The 25561-nt window shown below is 32.0% G+C and overlaps 1 protein-coding gene and 1 long non-coding RNA gene across 2 annotated transcripts in view; one reads left to right on the forward strand and one right to left on the reverse strand.

The window, feature by feature from the left end:
* LOC133327784 (aminopeptidase N) overlaps nucleotides 1-20272 on the reverse strand; it is a gene marked incomplete at its 5' end in the record, with an annotated part of 36449 nt that extends 16177 nt beyond the window's left edge. The window contains 8 exon segments of the mRNA XM_061536321.1: nucleotides 1580-1763; nucleotides 1826-2520; nucleotides 2635-2785; nucleotides 6656-6801; nucleotides 16973-17144; nucleotides 19428-19507; nucleotides 19693-19939; nucleotides 20010-20272. Of these exon segments, the coding sequence (XP_061392305.1) occupies nucleotides 1580-1763; nucleotides 1826-2520; nucleotides 2635-2785; nucleotides 6656-6801; nucleotides 16973-17144; nucleotides 19428-19507; nucleotides 19693-19939; nucleotides 20010-20272 (1938 nt within the window).
* Nucleotides 20273-24602: 4330 nt separating this feature from the next.
* On the forward strand, nucleotides 24603-25339 carry LOC133327782 (uncharacterized). The gene is made up of 2 exons (XR_009754270.1): nucleotides 24603-25087; nucleotides 25198-25339. It is a non-coding gene; the product is annotated as an uncharacterized LOC133327782 (long non-coding RNA).
* Nucleotides 25340-25561: the final 222 nt, after the last annotated feature.

Raw genomic sequence — 25561 nt, forward strand, 5'->3', positions numbered from 1 at the left:
CATTTCCAAAACAGTTTCTAACCGGTGAAGTACTAAATAAGATACTCAAAATTATTTACAATCTACCATGGCTATACTCAACTAGAAGTCTACATACCCTGACTGGCTTTGATTTGGTGCTGGATACAATAAACACATTGGCGAATAGTTTTAAAGAAAGATGCCGGCTTTCTCAATAGATCATTTGGGATTTTTTGCGATTTTTCCAAACATTGAAATCATTTGTAAGATCATATTAAATAACAACAAAAATTTTTTTAGTAGAACTTGTATTTAATATTCGGTCCCCTTTTCCAGGAGTGATTGAAAACTCGTTAAAAACGGGGTTAAAGCTGCTCAGAATATTCTACAGAAATGTTCACCATAAAGTTTTACTATAAGACTCAGCATAGACTAAAACTCAAAAATCAGCCTAAACGTCAAAAATCTTAAATAAACAAAAACTCATTTTAGGTTAATATCGTACATATTACTACTTTTTACCCATTTTTCCCACAAGATGTCGTTTTATAAGGATAGTATAAGGGACAAACATATTCTTCATCAATTTTTAGCTTAAGTCACTGAACAAGAGAAATCTGTACATATAATATATATACCGAATATATAGTCATACATTATGAACCAAAAATTCAAAATGTTCTTACATTTTTTTTTTCAAAGACATTTCCCAGTATTTTTTTCGACAAAGTGCATTAAAGTAACATGAAACTTAATTTTAGGCATATAATGTCAAAGAATAAAATATTGTACGTCAAAATCCACTTCAAATCTCAGAATAAACTATATATTTATATTCAATAGTTTTTAAGAAATTTACATTATAAAATTATATATAATTACAACAATTTTTTTGCAGACTTCAGTTAATTTAATACTGTAAATTTCTTAAAAAACTATTGAATATAAATATATAGTTTATTCTGAGACTTGAAGTGGATCACTCCTGGAAAAGGGGACCGAAAAGACCCCTTTAATGAGTCGGTTGAGGGTTAAAGTTGCATACCAAATATTCCTCGATATTTTATCAGTAATATTGCCGAATACACTATATACCTAAAATGCAAGGATTTCAAGAAATCATAATTCGAAAATTATCAAAATACTTGAAAAGGGGAAATATTGCCCCGCCTTTTTAGGGGGGGCAAAAAGGCCGATACACGTGTCTTCTTTTTTTAGCCCCTCTTTTATAATCGTTTGGAATTTCCCGGTAATTATTTTTTGTGTTGCACAGTGTAATTTACCATATTTATTTGAATTAATTTGTCTATTTTTTGAATATTTCTTTTGATCCATAAAATAAAAATGGACTGAAAATGCAAAAAAAAACATGATTTAATCATTTTGAATTGGACGGTATACAATATGTGAATATCAATATGCAAATATGAATAATATTAGAATCTATTGAAAGCTTCTAAAAACTTAGATGATCAACTACATATCTTGTTAAATTTTGTCATGTCAGCAGATGTAGTCAAAGAAAAATGCTGTAAAAATCACTGAAGACTTGACAAAGACAAACCAAAAACAAAATGCAAACAATTAATATACATATATACACCAACAAAACTCGTACCTCAAACGTTTCATGAATTTTTGAAATATCGATGTGTCTCCCAATATGGTCTATAAAAGTAAATACAGGATTCCACACAATGTGATTACGTTCCAGCTTCATGAAAAGAGTCATGTTCAATGCCGTTGCGAAATTTAGATCTCCGGCATATGCCAAATTCCAAGCATCATGTAATAGTTTTGCTCTACAACAAATAAATGGTTTAATCACAGACATAATATTCACGTGCCGATTATCAATATTTACCTTGTATACGTAGGAATAACACTGAGGCCTCTTCTTGTCTGCAAAAATTCTGCCAGTAAGTTCCAGTTTTTCGTATCGTAGTTTACAGGGAAAGGGCCTATTTCCTCAGGATTAACTATAATAAATTCGTCGTCAGTTGGCAAATCCTCCAATTGTTGTGTCTTCGTGTTTGCAAGCCACTTTACTGGTTTCGTACTCGAGAAATTTAAATCGTTTTCTTGTGCGACTACAAGTGGAATCCACCATAGCATTTTATCTTTTTCCGGGACGTCGTGGGGTCGTTCCCTCAAGTAGATCTTTTGTGTTACAAGGGCAGTTCTATCGCCATAATTTCGCTGAACGTTTACGACAGGTAAGCGATCCTTAATGACCCATGACCGCACTATTTCGGATATGTTATATCCCGGTGGCAGAGTATTATCAAGGACTGACTGTTTAGTAAGCGTGTCCCACAATTCATGTTCTCGAAATGTTCCGAATTTATTTTCATCTATAAATTTCCGTATTCCCTCTCGGAACAAATTATCACCTAATGTGTAGTTTAGCATTCTCATGACTAGTTCAGTTTTATATGAAGTTGTTTCTTGTTTCATGCCAGTAATGCGCGAGTGTGGATATCTCTTACTAAATTCATAGTAAAGGGAGTACAAAATAGTCATTGGGTATTTTCCATTGAATTCTTTCCCATTGTCAATCTGTAAACATAACGAAATTCTCATTATAACGTGCTTAATTAAACAAAATAAGATGTTTTTAACAGTAAAGATGCTTGACCCGTTAAGATTACGCTTCCCAGGATTTAAACGCACCTCGAAAACTGCATTCGCGGCCAAAAAACTCGCAAGAGCCTTGTTTACATGAGCATCATCCCACCAATAGGGCGTAACCCACGACCCTAGCCATTGATAAATCAATTCTTGTGCCAAGTGATAATAGCCGGGTTGAAGAAGTTCGCGCTCTCTTAAAAAAAGAAAAAAACAAAAACTATGAATGATATTGAGGCACACACATACATATGGCAAAAATATGTGATGCATATGCGGAAGAAGTTCCAAATTCCAAGAAGTTATTTAAGCATTGGATGTTCCAATGTTATGAAGTAACACCCATGCCTTTGTGGACTATAATACATTTTGATCTGAATTTTGTAATTTTCGAACAGTTTGTTCTTTTTTTAACAAATTATGTATTATGTTATGTATCGAACTTAAAGTATGTCATATGTATATTCAGTGTAAGGGTTACATTTGCGCCTATTAGTTAAAATTTATAAAAAACCAAAAATTAGAAAATAAATAAATTTATGAGAAAAATTTATGACGTTTTTTTACTATTTACTTATTGCTATAAAAAATATCTCCAAAGGTATTCTTAGACTTAAGGAATCCACAAACAAAGTTCGGCTCAGCCGTTTCAGATGAAATATATTAGATATCATCACAGTAAAAAGTTTTGGATTAATTTTTAAATTTAGCGGAGTTAAATTTAAACTTCTCTGGAATTAAACTTAAAATTAATTCCAAAATAGTTTATATTTTAAACCATATGGTACAAATTCAAATACTTCAGGGAATTGTTTTACCACCATGAGACATTTGAGAGTTTTTTAATGCTTACTGGGTATAAAAATAACACCAAAATTGGATATAACTATTTCCATAAAAGAAAAAACTATTACATTTGGTTTAAATATAACACCAAAGAAGGAATTAGGAATTTGTTTCTCTTTAGTTTATTACTTTTAGTTCAATTTTAACACCAAAAAAGAATTAAATTTTTCTCATAGAAAAATTGTTTTCCTTAAAGTTTAAAAACAAAGAAGAAAAAAAATAAAAGATGAAAAAGAAAAATAAAAGAAGAAAAAGAAAAGTAAGAAAAAAAGCAATGTTCGTGAAAGTTAAAAGTTGTGGACAATTTTACATAATTAAGATTTCTGATCCAGAAAGTGAGGATTTCACTCCGAAACACTTTCAAGTGAGTAATGCCTACAAGCGTTTACCAATGAAATACTTTGTTAAATAATGTTTTCAATGTTGTAAACAAGCTGAATCTTAATGTAGAAGGCAGAGCATTTGTGGTGAAAGATCGCGACGGTGCCGACATTGATTTTGAGGAGCTGACAGGAATAATATCACAGTACAGTTCCTGTAGTTGTTGTTTTTTTAGAGTTTTGCTTTGAAGAAACTACTTCAACAATCAGCAGCATACATTTTAAGAAGGTAAGTAGAAATCTGTTTGATTCCTTTCCTTTTTATACCCTTCACCACACTGTGGTATAGGGTATTATGTCTTTGTGCATATGTTTGTAAGAGGCAAAAGGAAACGAGATAAACACATGGTTCCTTGTGAGAATATGCATAGAATCACTTTCTGAGTCGATTTATGCATGTCCGTCCGTCTGTCCGTCGGTTGATATTAAATTGTAAACAAAGTACAGGTGGTCGCATTTATAATCCGATCTGGATGAGATTTGGCGCAAGTCACTTATTTGGACCTATTTAAATTGAAGAAAATCGGTCCATATTTTGATATAGCTCCCATATATAGTTTTGTCCGATTTAATGTACATGGTGAACCAAAGTCCCTATATGTCACTCGATTTGCACCTGAATTAGGCCTAGAATGATGTGTGTTAAGTATCCTGAAAATTGGTTCAGATTTATATATGGGAGCTAATATAGATTTGCCTAATTTTACTCGATTTCATTTGAAGGGTATCATATAGTCGGCCCCGTCCGACTTTTGAACTTTCCTTGTATAGAAATTGTATTACTTAATTTATGTTCTTATACAATAAATGAAATATATATTAAACAACTAACGACTAAATTTGATTTATTTATAATTTGTTTTATTTATAAAATTTTATAGAAATTAAAATGGATCCATAAACATTCTGCCACTTATACTAAATTTTTCATTTGGTCAGATATAGGGTTGCTTCTTACAATGGGAAAAAAATTATATACATACCGATTTCAACTAAATTTTCCAGACGTTATGTTATAGTAACTTCAGTAAGTAGTGCAAAAATTTGTGCCGATTGGACCCACCTTGTTGAAGCATTTATATCCAACCTCTAGGTTATACTAACTTCAGTGCGTGTCAATTTTGTGTAAAATCGGACGAAAATATATATGTAGAAGCTATATCAAAATCTGAACCGATTTCAATGAGACTTTAGCCACAGTTCATTGTACAAAATTGTGTGGCAATCGGACACACAAATGCACAATATACATAAAATCAGAAGAAAATATATATGGGAGCAATATCTAAATCTGGGCCGATTTTCAGGAAACTTAACACACATCATTCTTGACCTAATTCATTACGCTATGCCAAATTTCGTGTAAATCAAAAGATATATAGGGACTTTGGTACACCATTTACATTAAATCCGACGAATATATATATATATATATATATTGGGGCTATATCTAATCTGGACCGATTTTCGGGAAACTTAAGACACATAATTCCAGACCTAATTCATTACGCCATGCCAAATTTCGTGCAAATCGAAAGATATATAGGGACTTTGGTACACCATTTACATTAAATTGGACGAAAATGTATAGGGGAACTATATCTAAATCGGGACCGATTTTCAGGAAACTTAACTCACATCATTCTAGACCTAATTTAGTACGCTGTACCAAATTTTGTGCAAATCGAAAGATATATAGGGACTTTGGTACATCATTTACCTTAAAAAGTACGAAAATATATATGGGAGCTATATCTAAATCTAAACCGATTTTTCTCAATTTCAATAGGGTTCGTCCTTGGACCAAATAAGTGACCTATGCTAAATTTCATCCAATTCGGATCATAAATGCGACCTGTACTTTGTTTACAATTTAACATGGACAGACAGACTGACGGATGGATATGCATAAATGGACTTGAAAGTGATTCTATGCATATTCTCAAAAGGAGTCATGTGTCTATGTCGTTTCCTTTTGCCTGTTACAAACATATACACAAAGACATAATACCCTGCACCACAGTGTGGTGAAGGGTATAACAACATCCTTTTAGCATACAATTCATTTGGTTGGGTATTGAAATAACAACAATTCGAGAATATAAAACATTCCGAATAGTATTAATCAAATTCTTATTAAGAATAAGAATAACACTTAGTTCGGTGTATAACTTATTCTACATTAAATTAATTCCTAGTTAGGTATTTAATATAAATATGTTGGTTTTATTTTAACACCAAAAAGGTTTAAGCCGTAATACATATTGGTGTTATTTTAATGCTCTAAAAAATAATAAACAATTCTCTCCCTCTCTCATTGTCTCTCTTTCAATCAATCTTAAAAGTATTCCATAATGGAATAGATTTAATTCTTTTTTGGATTTGTTATATATGCACACCGGCTCGGTATTAAAAGTAAAATAAACTTTTTTTACTGTGATGGTATAATAATATAAGGTAGACAGCAATTGTTGTTGTGCAACAATCGAAACAACAACCACATAAAAAGTTGTTGGTAGAAAGTAATACTTATAGGTATATTCGTTTACTTTTCCAGTAAGTATTTACTGAATAAAAATGGAAAATAGAAAATAAATGAATAACAGCAAAAAAATCTGTTATTTGTATTATTTATTTTTATTTTTACTCATCCATTTAATTGTTTAATGGTACAAAATCAAAACAAAATTTATCTATTCTCAATTGTAATTAAGATTATATATATATATATTTATCATGTAAATATATATGAAAAGAAATTACTTTCATAAATTCTATTTTCATATACTTTTAAATTACTTGTTTGATTTTATATGGGTATAAAATGAAATATAACTTACTTGAACATTATAAGGCCCCAATTGTCTGCCGGTTGCATCAACGAAAGTCCTGGTATTGCAATTACATCAATTTTTTTCAGTGGCAACGATGAATTGAAATATTCTTCCAAGTGATTGTATATGGTGAGAAGTTTTGAATAGACGCCCTGAAAGTAGTAATATTTTTAAATTAAATACATACATATAGCATCAAGACCACACACACACACTTAAAACGTTCAATAGAATAATGTCATCTACCAATAGACTAGATCTAAAACTGATATTTCGAGGGTTTTACGCTAAACTAAATTGTTCATTGGCCTGTTAAAATCATATAGATATTAAGTATTTTTTCGATATCGAAAAGTAAACATTGTTATCGCAGTAAAAAGTTGCAAATTTTTGCAGATTCTGGAACAGGCATTTTGTTATTTATGATCTGTTTCGGTATTCTAAAAGAGGCAACATTTGTTTGTTTATAAATTTATAAAGGGAAAATCGCAATAGAATTCGTTTAAAAAGAAGTTTTTTTGCGGTCTCGGAAACAGAGCAATTATTATATACAAAATATGTATTTTAAAATACAGTCGACATCAGTAGAATAAGGATGTATGGTTTAAAATACAAAGGATTAGCCAAAAGTCATTAAAATGGTCAAAAACTCATTAAAGTATCAAATTACAGTAAACAAATCGTCTGTCCGTCCGTGTATGTGTGAACACGTGCGCTTTTGTTTACAAATAGTGTGTGTGTGTGTGATCCTCCGTTCTGAGTATGGCAATTTATGTATGTGCGTGTGTGTGTGTGTGATCCTCCGTTCTGAGTATGGCAAAGTATGTGTTTGTGTGTGTGTGTGTGTCTCCGTTCGCAAACTGTGTTGATCGACGTGTGTGGGCGCGCTCTTGACCTTGAGTATGGCAATGTGTGTGCGTGTGTGTGTGTGTGTCCGTTCGGTTTAAGAATATTAGGGATGGCAAACTATGTGGGCATGCGCGGAGCTTACCGAAATGTTTACAAGGGGAAGGGGGAACAGATATGTGGAACAAAATATAGGGAATAACAACAACAACAACAGCATGGTTAGCGATAGAAATGGTCAGGGGCATGAAGAGACAGACGCAGTTATGTTTATTTCTGATCGTATCAATACCAATGTGTTTATGTTAAATCGAGCATTGTTGAGTGTTGGGCATGCGTGGAAAGGGTGGCAAATATGTGGCAAGGGGAAGGGGGAACAGATATGTGGAACAAACTATAGGGAAAAACATACAACAACATGGTCAGCGATAGAAATGGTCAGAGGCATGAAGAGACAGACGCAGTTATGTTTATTTCTGATCGTATCAATACCAATGTGTTTATGTTAAATCGAGCATTGTTGAGTGTTGGGCATGCGTGGAAAGGGTGGCAAATATGTGGCAAGGGGAAGGGGGAACAGATATGTGGAACAAACTATAGGGAATAACAACAACATATATTCAAAGCAATATATATGGGTTATAGGGTGCAACAACAACATGCCTGCATCAATTGTAGGATACAAGAGGAAAGGGGGAGGGGGATATGTACACCCAACACTTGTTGATAAGAACTATTGGGCACAAATATGTGACACAGCATAATGAATTTCCCAATCTTAAGCAACTATGACAATGAGTGAAAAGGGAAGAGGCAGGAACAAATATGTGTTTACGAAATGTTTGGGTACAAGAGGAAAAGGGGAGAGGAATATGTACGCTCCTCGTTTGACGATACTCATGTTTATATTAATACCAATGTGTTTATGTTAAATCGAGCATCTTTGGATGTTGGGCATGCGTGGAGCTAACCGAAACATTTACAGGGGGAAAGGGGGACAAATATGTCAAACAATCTTTACGGATAATAGGGAACAACAACAACATGCATGCATCGATAAAATGGTCAGCGGTATTAAGAGACGGACGCATGGAGTTGTATGATTTTAGAGACTGATGAATGCCAAAACCGAACCACAACATTATGAATTTAGCACTCTTATGGAGCTATGACACGAAGGGCATGGGGAAGAGGCAGGAACAAATTGACAATCGACATTCGGAATGTTTGGTTTCAAGAGAAAAAGAGCATAATGTGTTTAGCTCCACTCCTCTTTTCCTCTATTTTTAATGTGTCAATGAACTTTAGGTAACACCAAGATTAGCAGCAATGCAATTAAACAACTGAAATATTAAAAGGAAAACGAAACGGAAAACGGATTAAAATGAAAAGGGAAATATATATTTTCCTATATTCAGGGAAACTTTTAATAAATTTAAATGTTTGTGCAAAGACAAAGAAACCATAAAAGACTTGAAAAAATAGTTTATGAAAACACATGTAGGGAGATTCAAATCAGAGATTTGCACTTAAAATATAAATTTGCACTTAAATAAATCAGAGATTTGCACTTAAAATATAAATTTGCATTTTATATGCTTGCGATGTTGTGGTTAAAACGCTTAACATTGTTCGCTGATATATCATAACAACAGAAAAAACGCCATCTATTGCAGTTTGTCGACGTATGAGTTGCCGTATATTTATACTTTTATGTCTTTGGTTTATGTTGGGTTAGCAGACCCACTTATTAAATATGTATAGCAAATGGCTCAGCCTGTAGATAACGAGGATTAACTCTAATATTAAAGGAATCTGTGTTTGAGAATTATGTTATGGAAATAAGAGAGTTTTTTACTGTGTAGAAGTACTTTCTGTAAAACCAAAAAGAGGTCAGAGACTAACAAAGTGAACAAAAGTGAATACGCTGTGCGAAATTTCATCGTCCATGATATTTTTTAGCATCATGGACTATGAAAATGTACACAAAATGTACACTTTTATATATTGTGATATACAAGAATTGTAAGAAATTAGTTTACATAATTTTTCGATGTGTAGAAAAATGATGATTGGGTATTAAACAGTGGTTACCCGGCCTCATCCTCACAAATTATTTAGTTGAAAAGGAATATATATATATATATATATATATATTATATATATATATTATATATATATTATTTTTAATATGTGGTATGATATATATGAGCATTTATTTGACATATATGCAATGGAATTGACAATTTAAACCCACTGTTAACGAAATTCCGTACAAAGTAAATGTACAATAAACTACATTTTGTACGTTATATATTTTCGTATTTTGTCCTCTTTATTGTTAATTTAATTTGAACAAAGAAGAAAAAATTTGGTGGCAAGACTTTGTTAAAATGAGTTTTCATTATTTGAGAAAAAAAAACGACAAAAACGGAAGCACGAAGCAATATTCGTAGTTGCCTATTTAAATATATAGTCCTGCATACTATTGAGAAATTTGTCCCCTTGCGATTTTATTTGGTTTTTTTTAAGTTTAAACTTTCATTGGACGGAATTCTATGCATTGTGATCGGATGACTCTAAAATTTATATATTCACATATTTCTTTCTAATCATTTACTAAAAGTAAAATTGTGGAATGTAATGCTTATGAAAAGGATTTTGCGTAGAAGATGATAAAGGAAAACCTCATATATGTATTAATTATTTCCTATAAGAAACATCTAATGTATAAACTAATATAGAGCAAAGGATTATCACTGCAGACATTGGGTGCATACTTTAGGGGTAAATAAAAATGTATCAAACATATATGCGACAAATATAATTTTTTGTTTTCTCGCTTTCTTAGGTAGCAATTTCAATGTTTTCATAGGAATTGCACCTAATAAGCCAAAAAATTATTTATAATTTTAATGCCTATTAATATTCATTATAAATTAAAATAAAAATCATCAGCTGTAATTTAAACTTGCGTTTATAGAATTATTGTATAAAAACCCATTCCATGTTCATAATTAATATTATGAACGTAAAACTGTCAAAAACCGTTGGCGTAGTTTGGGTTCAATGGGTTTTGGTTGGTTGTTATAACGTGAAATTGGGTTCATTTGGGTTTGGTGTGGGTTTCGTTTAGGTGCGTTATCGGGTACATGTTTGCCATAGGTTCCTTTAGTCGCATTATAAATTACTCATTTACAATTTGTCTTGTATATGAATTAACAAGTATCGTGTTATTATTTTGTAACATACTCGTATCTTATTAATATTATTTATAATAAATATAATGTAACATTCTGATAGTCGTGTTATAATTTTGTGATATGTACTTTTACACATAATTTTTGTACATAAGTAAAATTCTAAATAAAACTGTTAGTACTATTTGAAGAATAAATGGATAGGAAATATATACAATATATGAAAGAAGTTGTATTTACAGTTGTTAATAAATGGGATTAGCATTTTATATATCTTCTACTCTCGTATAAATGTGAAATGTCGAGATGATTTTTTTTAATTTAAAATTATGCTTAGTTACGTTTTATATTGTGCTGATTCGGTCATGTACCTAAAAAACTACAACTCTACAAATATATGAAAGGAATAATATGGCAACACTAATTTATTAGAATATATCAATAAGAAAAAAACTCTATTTATAGGGTATAGACAAATCATGTCTTAGTAGTATAACAGAGACCATGGAAAACGAACAGTTGTTGAAAAAACTTGTTCATTCCAGAAATGAACTGAAGAAAAAATTCGAAAGCATTAAAATGGGAGAGGATGCTAGAACGACAGAACTAAATCGAACATTTAAACCCATAACAGAAGAGCTACAAAAATTAGTTCAAATAAAAAGAAAATATTCCTAAGTATTTGACACACAATACTGGAAATGTAGATGTTTCCATGGAACATGAATATACAAGTACTCCTAACAAGAGCTATATACATGAAATTAAAGAAGATGAAACACCAGAAGAGGATGATTTCAATTCAGATTATACACAATACCAACCAAATAACTATGATGAAACAAGAGACGAAACATTTTATTCTGATAATAATGATGACGATGATGATAACATGAATATTTCATATTTGAAACAAAGAAACAAACTGGATACTGTATATGGTCCACATAAGGATATAAACGGAGGTTGGAAATTCGGAGATAAACCATTAAAAATTAACAATGAAAAAATTATCATTGGAAACCAACATTGGGCGCTTACGCCAGGCTTGTTTGAACTACTCTTCCATCAAAAGCCAACAAATTATGATGCTTCCGAACTGGAGATTTATAAGAAAATTTTATTGGACTCAAATGCATACAAAGTTGACTATAAACCTAATGAACGAGTAAAATCAAACAGAGGCTACAAATATAAGAATATTATAAAACAATTGGTTGGGGATACACATAGTGGAAATGGCTTAATGAAACTCAACCTTGCAAAACCGAAATATAAACATTGGAATGATCCAAACGTATTAGTTGAGAGATTAAAGTTGTTACTGGAGTTACAACAATCTGGGCATAATGATTATACTAATGAGTTAGTTTCTATTATTGAAGAACTACGGGAAGCAGACATAATATATTAAATACTATATTAAATCTAATTCGTCAATTCTAACACATACTATATAATAATTGATAAAGACAACCCTTTGTAATTCATCTATAAAATTCAAATAACTTGAAGAATACATCGCATAAAATTGTATACCTGATAATTGGCATATTAGCATATAAAAATATGTATTTTGTAGACCTTTAAGTATTTTATGATGTACAATTATCATATAATTACATGCTATGTATAGCCAAACTTATTTTTTAATTAGGACTTGTGGATTTTATTTATGTACAAAAATTATGTGTAAAAGTACATATCACAAAATTATAACACGACTATCAGAATGTTACATTATATTTATTATAAATAATATTAATAAAATACGAGTATGTTCAAAAAATAATAACACGATACTTGTTAATTCATATACAAGACAAATTGTAAATGAGTAATTTATAATGCGACTAAAGGAACCTATGGCAAACATGTACCCGATAACGCACCTAAACGAAACCCACACCAAACCCAAATGAACCCAATTTCACGTTATAACAACCAACCAAAACCCATTGAACCCAAACTACGCCAACGGTTTTTGACAGTTTTACGTTCATAATATTAATTATGAACATGGAATGGGTTTTTATATAATAATTCTATAAACGCAAGTTTAAATTACAGCTGATGATTTTTATTTTAATTTATAATGAATATTAATAGGCATTAAAATTATAAATAATTTTTTGGCTTATTAGGTGCAATTCCTATGAAAACATTGAAATTGCTACCTAAGAAAGCGAGAAAACAAAAAATTATATTTGTCGCATATATGTTTGATACATTTTTATTTACCCCTAAAGTATGCACCCAATGTCTGCAGTGATAATCCTTTGCTCTATATTAGTTTATACATTAGATGTTTCTTATAGGAAATAATTAATACATATATGAGGTTTTCCTTTATCATCTTCTACGCAAAATCCTTTTCATAAGCATTACATTCCACAATTTTACTTTTAGTAAATGATTAGAAAGAAATATGTGAATATATAAATTTTAGAGTCATCCGATCACAATGCATAGAATTCCGTCCAATGAAAGTTTAAACTTAAAAAAAACCAAATAAAATCGCAAGGGGACAAAATTCTCAATAGTATGCAGGACTATATATTTAAATAGGCAACTACGAATATTGCTTCGTGCTTCCGTTTTTGTCGTTTTTTAAATTTTTTTCTCAAATAATGAAAACTCATTTTAACAAAGTCTTGCCACCAAATTTTTTCTTCTTTGTTCAAATTAAATTAACAATAAAGAGGACAAAATACGAAAATATATAACGTACAAAATGTAGTTTATTGTACATTTACTTTGTACGGAATTTCGTTAACAGTGGGTTTAAATTGTCAATTCCATTGCATATATGTCAAATAAATGCTCATATATATCATACCACATATTAAAAATAATATATATAATATATATATATATATATATATATATTCCTTTTCAACTAAATAATTTGTGAGGATGAGGCCGGGTAACCACTGTTTAATACCCAATCATCATTTTTCTACACATCGAAAAATTATGTAAACTAATTTCTTACAATTCTTGTATATCACAATATATAAAAGTGTACATTTTGTGTACATTTTCATAGTCCATGATACTAAAAAATATCATGGACGATGAAATTTCGCACAGCGTATTCACTTTTGTTCACTTTGTTAGTCTCTGACCTCTTTTTGGTTTTACAGAAAGTACTTCTACACAGTAAAAAACTCTCTTATTTCCATAACATAATTCTCAAACACAGATTCCTTTAATATTAGAGTTAATCCTCGTTATCTACAGGCTGAGCCATTTGCTATACATATTTAATAAGTGGGTCTGCTAACCCAACATAAACCAAAGACATAAAAGTATAAATATACGGCAACTCATACGTCGACAAACTGCAATAGATGGCGTTTTTTCTGTTGTTATGATATATCAGCGAACAATGTTAAGCGTTTTAACCACAACATCGCAAGCATATAAAATGCAAATTTATATTTTAAGTGCAAATCTCTGATTTATTTAAGTGCAAATTTATATTTTAAGTGCAAATCTCTGATTTGAATCTCCCTACATGTGTTTTCATAAACTATTTTTTCAAGTCTTTTATGGTTTCTTTGTCTTTGCACAAACATTTAAATTTATTAAAAGTTTCCCTGAATATAGGAAAATATATATTTCCCTTTTCATCTTAATCCGTTTTCCGTTTCGTTTTCCTTTTAATATTTCAGTTGTTTAATTGCATTGCTGCTAATCTTGGTGTTACCTAAAGTTCATTGACACATTAAAAATAGATGAAAAGAGGAGTGGAGCTAAACACATTATGCTCTTTTCCTCTTGAAACCAAACATTCCGAATGTCGATTGTCAATTTGTTCCTGCCTCTTCCCCATGCCCTTCGTGTCATAGCTCCATAAGAGTGCTAAATTCATAATGTTGTGGTTCGGTTTTGGCATTCATCAGTCTCTAAAATCATACTGACTGACCATTTTATCGATGCATGCATGTTGTTGTTGTTCCCTATTATCCGTAAAGATTGTTTGCCATATTTGTCCCCCTTTCCCCTGTAAATGTTTCGGTTAGCTCCACGCATGCCCAACATCCAAAGATGCTCGATTTAACATAAACACATTGGTATTAATATAAACATGAGTATCGTCAAACGAGGAGCGTACATATTCCTCTCCCCTTTTCCTCTTGTACCCAAACATTTCGTAAACACATATTTGTTCCTGCCTCTTCCCTTTTCACTCATTGTCATAGTTGCTTAAGATTGGGAAATTCATTATGCTGTGTCACATATTTGTGCCCAATAGTTCTTATCAACAAGTGTTGGGCGTACATATCCCCCTCCCCCTTTCCTCTTGTATCCTACAATTGATGCAGGCATGTTGTTGTTGCACCCTATAACCCATATATATTGCTTTGAATATATGTTGTTGTTATTCCCTATAGTTTGTTCCACATATCTGTTCCCCCTTCCCCTTGCCACATATTTGCCACCCTTTCCACGCATGCCCAACACTCAACAATGCTCGATTTAACATAAACACATTGGTATTGATACGATCAGAAATAAACATAACTGCGTCTGTCTCTTCATGCCTCTGACCATTTCTATCGCTGACCATGTTGTTGTATGTTTTTCCCTATAGTCCGTATAGTTTGTTTCCCATATTTGTCCCCCCTTTCCCCTTGCCACATATTTGCCGCCCTTTCCACGCATGCCCAACACTCAACGACACTCGATTTAACATAAACACATTGGTATTAATATGATCAGAAATAAACATCAAACTCAAAGCTAGGGCGTACATATTCCTCTCCCTGTTTCCTTTTGCATCCAAACATTTCGCAAACACATATTTGTTCCTGCCTCTTCCCTTTTCACTCCTAATCACAGTTGCATAACATTGCGAAATTCATTATGCTTTTTATAGTTTGTTTCCCATATTTGTCGCCCCTTTCCCCTTGTCACATATTTGCCGCCCTTTCCACGCATGCCCAACAGTCAACGACACTCGATTTAACATATACACATTGGTATTGATATGATCAGAAATAAACATAACTGCGTCTATCTCTTCATGCCACTGACCATTTCTATCGCTGACCATGTTGTTGTATGTTTTTCCCTATAGTCCGTATAGTTTGTTTCCCATATTTGTCCCCCCCCCTTTCCCCTTGCCACATATTTGCCGCCCTTTCCACGCATGCCCAACAGTCAACGACACTCGATTTAACATAAACACATTGGTATTGATATGATCAGAAATAAACATAACTGCGTCTATCTCTTCATGCCTCTGACCATTTCTATCGCTGACCATGTTGTTGTATGTTTTTCCCTATAGTTTGTTCCACATATCTGTTCCCCCTTCCCCTTGCCACATATTTGCCACCCTTTCCACGCATGCCCAACACTCAACAATGCTCGATTTAACATAAACACATTGGTATTGATACGATCAGAAATAAACATAACTGCGTCTGTCTCTTCATGCCCCTGACCATTTCTATCGCTAACCATGCTGTTGTTGTTGTTATTCCCTATATTTTGTTCCACATATCTGTTCCCCCTTCCCCTTGTAAACATTTCGGTAAGCTCCGCGCATGCCCACATAGTTTGCCATCCCTAATATTCTTAAACCGAACGGACACACACACACACACGCACACACATTGCCATACTCAAGGTCAAGAGCGCGCCCACACACGTCGATCAACACAGTTTGGGAACGGAGACACACACACAAACACATACTTTGCCATACTCAGAACGGAGGATCACACACACACACACGCACATACATAAATTGCCATACTCAGAACGGAGGATCACACACACACACTATTTGTAAACAAAAGCGCACGTGTTCACACATACACGGACGGACAGACGATTTGTTTACTGTAATTTGATACTTTAATGAGTTTTTGACCATTTTAATGACTTTTGGCTAATCCTTTGTATGTTAAACCATACATCCTTATTCTACTGACATCGTTTATAACGACATATCGGCTATAACGACGAAATCCAAAAGTACCGAATTTCGGCCCTACATTGTTCCTAATTCTTTAATTTCTACGAAATACACATTTTGCATTCTTTCTATCAAAACAGCAAAATATATATCTAAACATTACTATAAATAGCATGAATCATCCAAATTTTATTAATAGCATTTATAAGTACCAAATTCGCCGGTCCCTTATAAGCGATTACGACTGTAGATTTGAAATTAGTCATACTTCGATGTATACATATATCCATACATATGTGAAGTGTCAATACATATTATATACAAATCAAATTTGTGTATTCTTACTTCCAAATCATTCTGTAAATCTTTCGTTGCCCAAATATTTATTTTAGGTATATTATTGTTGTTATTTTTGGGTTCATATTTATCCAACGTAGTCATCACAAAGCCAAAGGTAAATGTAGACATTGGTGGAGTGATTTCAAAATAATCCAGGACATAATCCGAATCAGCTTTCCTGTAAGTAGAACAATGAAACGAAACAAATTAATACTTACAAATCTATATATACAGTGACGAGCAGAAATGAGTACATGTTTGTACAGTGGACACTTTTTACGCCATAAAAATATAAAAGCAAATTGAAAAATGTTGGTTGTTTTTTATAACGTATTTTGTACCTAACAAATCAACCTAAAGTTAAAGAATTTAACTCTTTAATTTCTAAGGAAAAAACAGAGAAAAGTAAATCAACTCCAATGTACTCACTTTAGCACTTTTGAACAAATTTGCAGAATTCGAATGTTTGTATTAATTATACCGTAGTTTTATATTTTTAATGTATGATTTATGAAATTTGGCATATTTTCAACCAATTTTAGTACAATTTCATTGGAATTATTCTTCCAAAAGTCGACTTTTAAACTTTTCGATTTTCGCCACAGACCAAAAAGTAGATTTTTAGACTTTTAAATTTTTGCCTTTGACTAAAAAGTCGACTTTTCGATTTTGTCAAACCTGTTCAAAATCGATTATCGACTTTTACCAACTAAAGCAAAATCGACTAAAAATTTAATTATTTATAGGAATTGTTGTCAACAGATGAAATAATGTGCTGGAATGTGTAGTTTTTGGGCAATTTCGGCTTTGTGATAATAAACCAAGTATTTATGAAGAAAATTGAAAATCGATCTTAAATAGTCGACTTTACGATTTTCTCAAAGATCAAAAGTCGACTTCGACTTTTTGACTTTTCAATACAAAGAGTCGAATAATCGATTAGTCGAAAGTCGATTTACTTATCTCTACTCAGATCCACTGTCAAAGTTCGTCTAAATTATTAGGGGCTGATTGGTACTGTCTCACCTCTCTTTCTGCGATTGGCCCCAAATTATCGTTCGGATTGACGTCGAAACTTTGTCCTGACCACAGTGTTAATTCAAAATTTTGCTCACGAAGAAATTCTCTCACGAATTTTGACGTATATCTTTGATCACCGTCATGCACATAATAACTTCTTCTACAGAATAGGCGTACTTAGCTACCTAAACTGACTGATATGATTTTCAATGATCTAAATGGACTTCTTTCATTATTATATTGTCAATTTTTTAACATCGGTCCAGGGCCCAAAATTAAAGCCTACGCATACCATGGCAATACCTTAACCGTGTTTCACATTGGGCCTTTGAATTATTTTTCATCACCAAAAATGCTTATCGTCGGATTGAAAACGGTTGAATTTGGATTCGTCGGACCCGATCACACGTTTCCAGTCGACCACAGTTCAACTTTTGGTCTAGTTAAAAAGTCCTTACCCTTATTTTGCAGTTTTTACCTATAATACAGGTTTTTAGTCTTTTTTAATGCTGTTATATTCCATGTCGGGAAGGGCTCTTCACACCGTTCAATGACTAACAGGTTTGACGAGTACTTACGAAGCCTATTTTGGTGTTAAAACTTATCAAATTACATTTCCCTTATCATTAGACGTTGGTCCACACAACTTATAAGCGGCGTACGACCTCTAATTTCAGGTTTGGTAACAACGGAACACCGTTTTTGTACCTATATGACCAATAATTGACACAATTTAAGTCCCTTTGCAATTTTCAGGGTAGAACAGATTTTTCAGCTTTTTCCGAATGGCCTCTTCAGTGGTTATTATATATATTTCTTATTGATTTATTATTATTAGTTATTTATTTGATTTTTGTTCAAAACCTTGTAAATTTTTTAGTAAACGGGATTTAAATGATGTAAAACTTATATATTTTCTTAAAAAACTAATGAAAACCAAAAAACAGATTAAAAAACGTGATTTTACATTCCTTTTCTGCACATTATTAAAAAATTGCAGTCGTACAAAAGTGAGTACATTGGGATTGATCTCGTTTTCTTTATTTTTTCTTAGTCATTTTAAAGAGTTAGATTTTTAAATTTAGGTTGTTTTGTTAAGTACAAAATACCCAATAAAATGCAACCAACATTTTTGAATTAGCTTTTTTAGTTTTATTTTTATGACGTAGAAAGTGTCCAAACATGTACTCGTTTCTGCTCGCCACTGTACATGGTATAATTATTTCAAGGTATAGTATAGCTACTAGCTAATTTTAATATATATATATATATATATGTAATATATAGATAAAAGATTTATTGCAATAATACAAAACGATTTGAGCAGACGGACAGACACATTAAGCATTAATTGGCGGTTCCGCCAAATTGACACTCCCAAAGTAAATCAATCATGGAGATAGAAATAAAATACGTAAATGTATAATTTATAAATACTTACAGTTCTTCGGTCCGAAGTAGAGGGGTATTAAATAGGGTGATATAGTTCCTTGGCCTCGAAATAGATACATTGAATGGAACCTATTAACGATTATATTACTGGTTTTATTACGACGGGTCATAATGTTCAATTTTCAACAATAAATCAACTACAATAGTAAAGACAAGTAATCTGGTATATGATGCTCACTGTTGTTTAATCCTTGTGTGAAAATTATATATTTATATTTTAAATTAATTATGCAAGTATGCACAGTAAAACATACCTTGAATCCAGGTTCATCTAAGCAGGGAAATAGTCTGCGAGCATTATTCGGCCTCATAAAAGTAGCCAGATAAAAATGTTCTCTTTTATCTGAAGTGATGTATGAACCTTTGAACATGCCATCGTTAGTATTCCAAATTCCGCCTTCAAAGTCCATGCTTAATTCACAGTGAGGACATTCCTTTAAGGTATCCTTCAGATAGACAACAAATACAGTTTTCTTTGGCAAGCGATCGCCCCGAAGTATTGGTATGTTCTCAAACGTTGGATCGCTACTGCTTATAAAAGAAACACAGTAAATTGGCGAAAAATGAAAATTTCAATAAATTACCTTACCCATTATTCGAAGTTATTTTGGAGAGCCGTATAGATCGCTCTATTATTTGTAAATCATAGTGTGCATGTAAAGAAATTTTTCGGGTAGGTACGCCCCAACGTAAGTTAATTTTTACATGTCCCGAAAACGAATTATCGTCAATATTGGGACGCAAATCTATTTCATACCCATATGGTGTTATATCTTCTGATAGGCGTGCATCGGGGATAAGGGCATATGATGCCGACAAGTTAATGCTACGTTTTATTTTTATCTAAAATAAATATGTATTAATATATACACACATGGTTAAAATAAAAAGTACACGTGTATACACCTAAGTCTGTTTTTACACGGTAGATTGGTTCCAGAAGGAGCCGTGTAAAAAAAGACATTGATCTTATACATAAAGGGAATTCCCCTAAATTAGTGCTATTCACATTTGCTTTGACCAGTAAAAATTGTTTGTACGCGCTAAAGGGGAATTCACTTAAATCTTTAAGCTAGTGTTCGCAAACTATCGATACTATTGATGGTTTCAGACTTTTTTCTTTCAAATAAATACTTTTTTTGTGATATGAACATACTTCGCAAAAATTAAATTTGACAAAAAAAAAGAAGTACATAAAATTTCAAATCGTGCTAAATGGAATAAAATCGTCTACAAAAATTAAAAATATTCAATTTTCAAACCGTGTTATATCAAAACCGTGTACAAAAAGACCGTGTAAAAACAGACTTAGGTGTACTTGTTCTGTGAATTTAAACCTTCAAATAAATATATGCTAATTTTAAAAATGGTCGAAATTAAAATTTGAGAATGGTTGCGGACTTCAAAGGCAGTTTTTTTGGCAGGTGCAATGAAGTAGTTGCAGAGCGATCCATTGCTACCATAGACAAATGAAGTGACTCAAACCAAAACAAAAATCAATGACAGTTTGTGGCAAAAGTAGAACAATTTTATTTAATATATTTCTTACTAAGATTAATATATTTATCCTAGATTTTATAAATTTTGTTAACAATATTTGTTATTTTCCACCTTTACAAGTTTATAAATTCGATTTAACCCTACGGTCAATAACCGGGTACATCTGTACCTTTTTTTGAATACAAATGCTGAAAAATGTTTAATAATGGATAAAAATGTTTAATAATAGATAATGGAAACATTGGTATACTGTCATTACAAAAAGATACATAGATAGAAAATATTTTCTTCCAGAACATGCAATGTAGTGTTTTTTTTTCAAATTCTTTCATAAGTTTTTGCAAAATAGTCAGGCTTAATCCCAGTTTGTTGTTTTTATAAAAAACAACTATTTATTAGTGGGGAATGTATGGCATTGTCCGCCGAGGGGTAAGGCAGGGAAGACTATAGTTTCACTACTGAAGTTGTAGACGAGGCACGGTCATACTGTTTGGTTTATTGCTTTAACTAGCAATACTAACAACAACGTTACAACAACGCATTCGTCACAAAGTGACGACACATAGCAGTGGGAAATGTATTGTAGTTGTCTGTAAATGCCTTGTTGACCACGAAGTCAGGCGCCAACGAAACGAACTTCTCATTGGGGTCGTATCGCTGGTAACGTAAGAACTTCGAATTGTCACAAGAGACATTTGGGTTTGAAAGATTTTTTGTAAAGAAGCTATTAATAGCTTCTGGGGAGAATATCCCAACAAAAAACTAAGGGAACTGATGAGGATCACTGGCGAGATCCGAAGCTATAGTCTTCCCTGCCTTACCCCTCGGCGGACAACGCCGTACATTCCCCACTAATAAATAGTTGTTTTTTATAAAAACAACAAACTGGGATTAAGCCTGACTATTTTGCAAAAACAAAATACAAATGGTATCCCAAATAACCCGCCAAACACTACATTCTTTCATAAGTTTGATTGGAATTGTTATCCATTAGGTCACACATGCATAAAAATATTTCATTTAAAAAATGGTGGTTTGCAACAAAAAAATAATTAATTTTCCTTAAAGTATGCTACAAAATATGTTACAATTCAAAATAGTTGCCTACCAAAAATATGGCAGCTGAATGAAAATTGAGATACATTCATAATGAATATTCAATTTAAAACGAGACTTTTATGAAAATATTGATAGAAAATTTGCCACAGTAAATATGAATATGAATTTCGAGCTAATCTAGATATTGAGTAGTTTAAATTTTGTATGTTAAAACGAGCTCACGACAAATTTGTAGTCTACTAAACTCGCTTGAAGTTTCTATTGTAAATTTAGTTCGATTTACAATTAAATCGAGATAACGCACAGTATTACTATGAGAGTTATAGTATATTTAACACTACAATCAATAACCCGGCACATTTGTACCTTTTTTTGATAAAACATGCTGTAAAATTTTCAATATTGGAGATATTTGAGTAATGACACTTGAGGTGTTTTTTCTTATAATAATTGAAAAAATAATATATATGTCCATTAATATTAAATTTAATAAATTAATAATAATTATTTTAATAAATATATATATATATATATATATATATTTTCAAATAAATTGCAGTAAAGTAAATAATCACTCGATGTTTTAATTATGTGGCCAGCTCAAAGTCGATGTTTTTCACGAAAACCGTTATTTATGGAAAAATTGCATGCAATATTTGTCTATCTTCACACTAAATCTCTATAGTACACTACATCTAATTGTTTTGGAATAAAAATATACAAATAAAAAGAGAGCTGATCAAAATAATGTATACATCTATATCATTTATATCATCTATCTCAGATCTGTATAGACTAATTTAAAAAAAAACCGCATGATTGTCCAATTTTTAAATGAGCTACAGGACTATATTGATCCATATATAATTATTTTGGTTATTGGCCATATGGTTAAGCCAATAACCAAAAAAAAGCATGCTTACCGCATATCCATGGTATATTGATCCATATAGGATCAATAAGGTTAATATACTGATTTTCATCGTATTCCAATATCTGAAATAAAAGTACGTATATGTGAATATTAAAAACATTAAAATTTATAATTTGAAAAATTGGTAAACATTAGGGTTATGACTTTTTTACAACATCGTATCCCTATATAATACTTTGATGAGTTTTTACCAAAGATTAGACAAATTCTTAATGGTTGTGCTTTATGAAAAAAAATTTTCACACTCACAATCATTTAAAATATTTTTGTACGTAAGCGAATTTCTAAAAAATTTTGAAAATTGTTTGAGTCACTGTGAGCTAAATATTCCAACGAGTCGTAAAAAATATTAAACTTCCCCACTACGGAAAAAATGTTTTGTTCGACCGTACTACCCTAGTACACGGAATCCATTCATCTCAAACTAACAAAAAAACGAGGAATAAAATTAAAAACTTAAGAAGTAAAAAAGTGTCAGTCGGTGTTGCCGACAGATATATACCCTCAGCCTATGGTTTGTGAAGGTTTTCGGAATTACACGCGGTTTTTATTATTCGCTTCATATAAGTTATATTTTATTATCAAAGAGGTTTCCGATTTAATGTTGATCAAATCGGTTATCCGTAGGTACCAGAAGGAAAAGGCGGGCGGTTGCCAACTACAGACTTGATGTAGGCTTGGTAAATATAATGTTAGACGGGCATTTGTAAATCGACTCAAAATTGTCTGAAACGGATTTGGTCCAAAAAACATGGGGTCTAAACCCAATATTTCGATGAGGCACATTTTTGGCGTAGCAAAGTGTTAACCCTCATAACGAGTATAAATGTGTCCAAATATTAAAAAAATTTTAAAATATTTCACATTCTTATTAAAAAATACATACATATTTGCTTTATTTCAATATTCAACAAATGAAAAAATATGTTCTGTCATATATTTTTTTCAATTTTTTATAACAAAAAAAAAATTATAAAAAAACAGCTATGTAGGTAGTGACTGTCAACTATATAAAACATACGCAGCAAGTGGTTGTGTTTATTTTTCAAACCAAACTAAAAACGGGAAAAATTAATGAAAGGCATGATTTCTTCCCTAAATCCAGTAGGAAATACCATGAAATGTTTGATTCATCCCAAACAGAGTATGTAATTACTTCCAGACGAAAGCGGTAATAAATAATATTCATTTCATTTTATTTTGAATATATTATAATTAATTTGACAGATATTTAAAACAATACACACACATACACAAAATGTGTATTGTAGTGTGTCACCATCACATTATGTTGCCATGCATTTTGATGTTCAGTATTTTGTTTTGTTGAGTTGGTCAGTGCCACAACGAGTTCATTGCTTTCATTGTTTCTTTGTTTTCAAAGCGCTACTCATATGAAGTTCATTGCTTCATGCTTACTCATATGTTGGGCGACAGTTTAGAGTTTCCAATTGGAAACTCAAATAATATTGTAATGAATCAGAGTTCGGCCAATGGGAATGAAGAATATCCCAATAGTAAATTTGATTGAGTGAAATTCCAAAATATGAGTATGAATAAAAATATGAAATGCATGACAACATGTGTAAAAATATCACATACACACATACAAATATACTTCACTGTAAAATAGATTTGTAAGAACTCTTTTCTGATTGTTTAACAGAAAAGAGTATTGAGTGATATCTAGATTTAAGAATTTTTGTTAGAATTAAGAATTTTATTATAAATACGAAAAGGAAAAATAAAGAAGTCAGACTTGTGCTGACATCCATCAAACTTACTCTATCAGCAAGCCAACAAAACATAAAAGTAACATATTACATGGCGATCCTGCCAAATCTTGCTCTCTAGTCAGCAAGTATCCTGCGTTCCATCCGCAGTTCCTGCGTTCTATCCGCAGTTAAAAAAAAAATCAGCCGCAGATCCTTGCTAGACATTTTTGAAGACACTGCCATACTGTCCGGGCAGTCCGATCCAAGCCGTGGATTAAAAACAGATGTCGGGACCGCAGCCACTAATGATTGACGAGTATAGAAGAAGAAACAGGCTAAATAGTGCAAATGAGGATGAAATAAAGATCCCGAAGGTGACCAGACCGAGGACGAGAGGAGGTTACACTTGGAGGCTTAAAAAGGAGAGAGCTCTCCTGACACGTGAAATAAATGCCGATCCGCCACCTCCCTGGGAACGTACTTCCAGGCTCTGGATACGCATCGATGAAATAGATTTCCTCTTGAGGAACTATCTCAGCACTAGGAGTTAGAAAAATAAATAAAACGCTGCATCAATCTGCAGACGTTAGGACCAGTAAGCGCGTTGCGCTCGTGGTCAACAGATTATATATATTTTTTTTAAATAACAATAACAAAACCTATGACTTTATTAAAAATTAAATAAAAAAAAAATATTATTAAAATAGAAAAAAAGGAAGAACTATGAGTTTATAAAAACAAAAAAAAAGGGAAAAATAGGACTATATTTTGATAATTATGGGAAGTACCCAAACAAAAATAAGCGAGGTGATACAGGCTACGGCCAATGCACCAACAGCCGTTAGTATTAGCATTGAGGTACTAATATTAGTTTGCATAATAATAACTTTGGTGGTTATTATTAAGTACTTAAAG

This window comes from Musca vetustissima, unplaced genomic scaffold (assembly GCF_032173495.1).
Source record: "Musca vetustissima isolate MV318-11 ecotype Yass unplaced genomic scaffold, APGP_CSIRO_Mvet_v1 utg33277, whole genome shotgun sequence".
Taxonomy (NCBI): Eukaryota; Metazoa; Arthropoda; class Insecta; order Diptera; family Muscidae; genus Musca; species Musca vetustissima.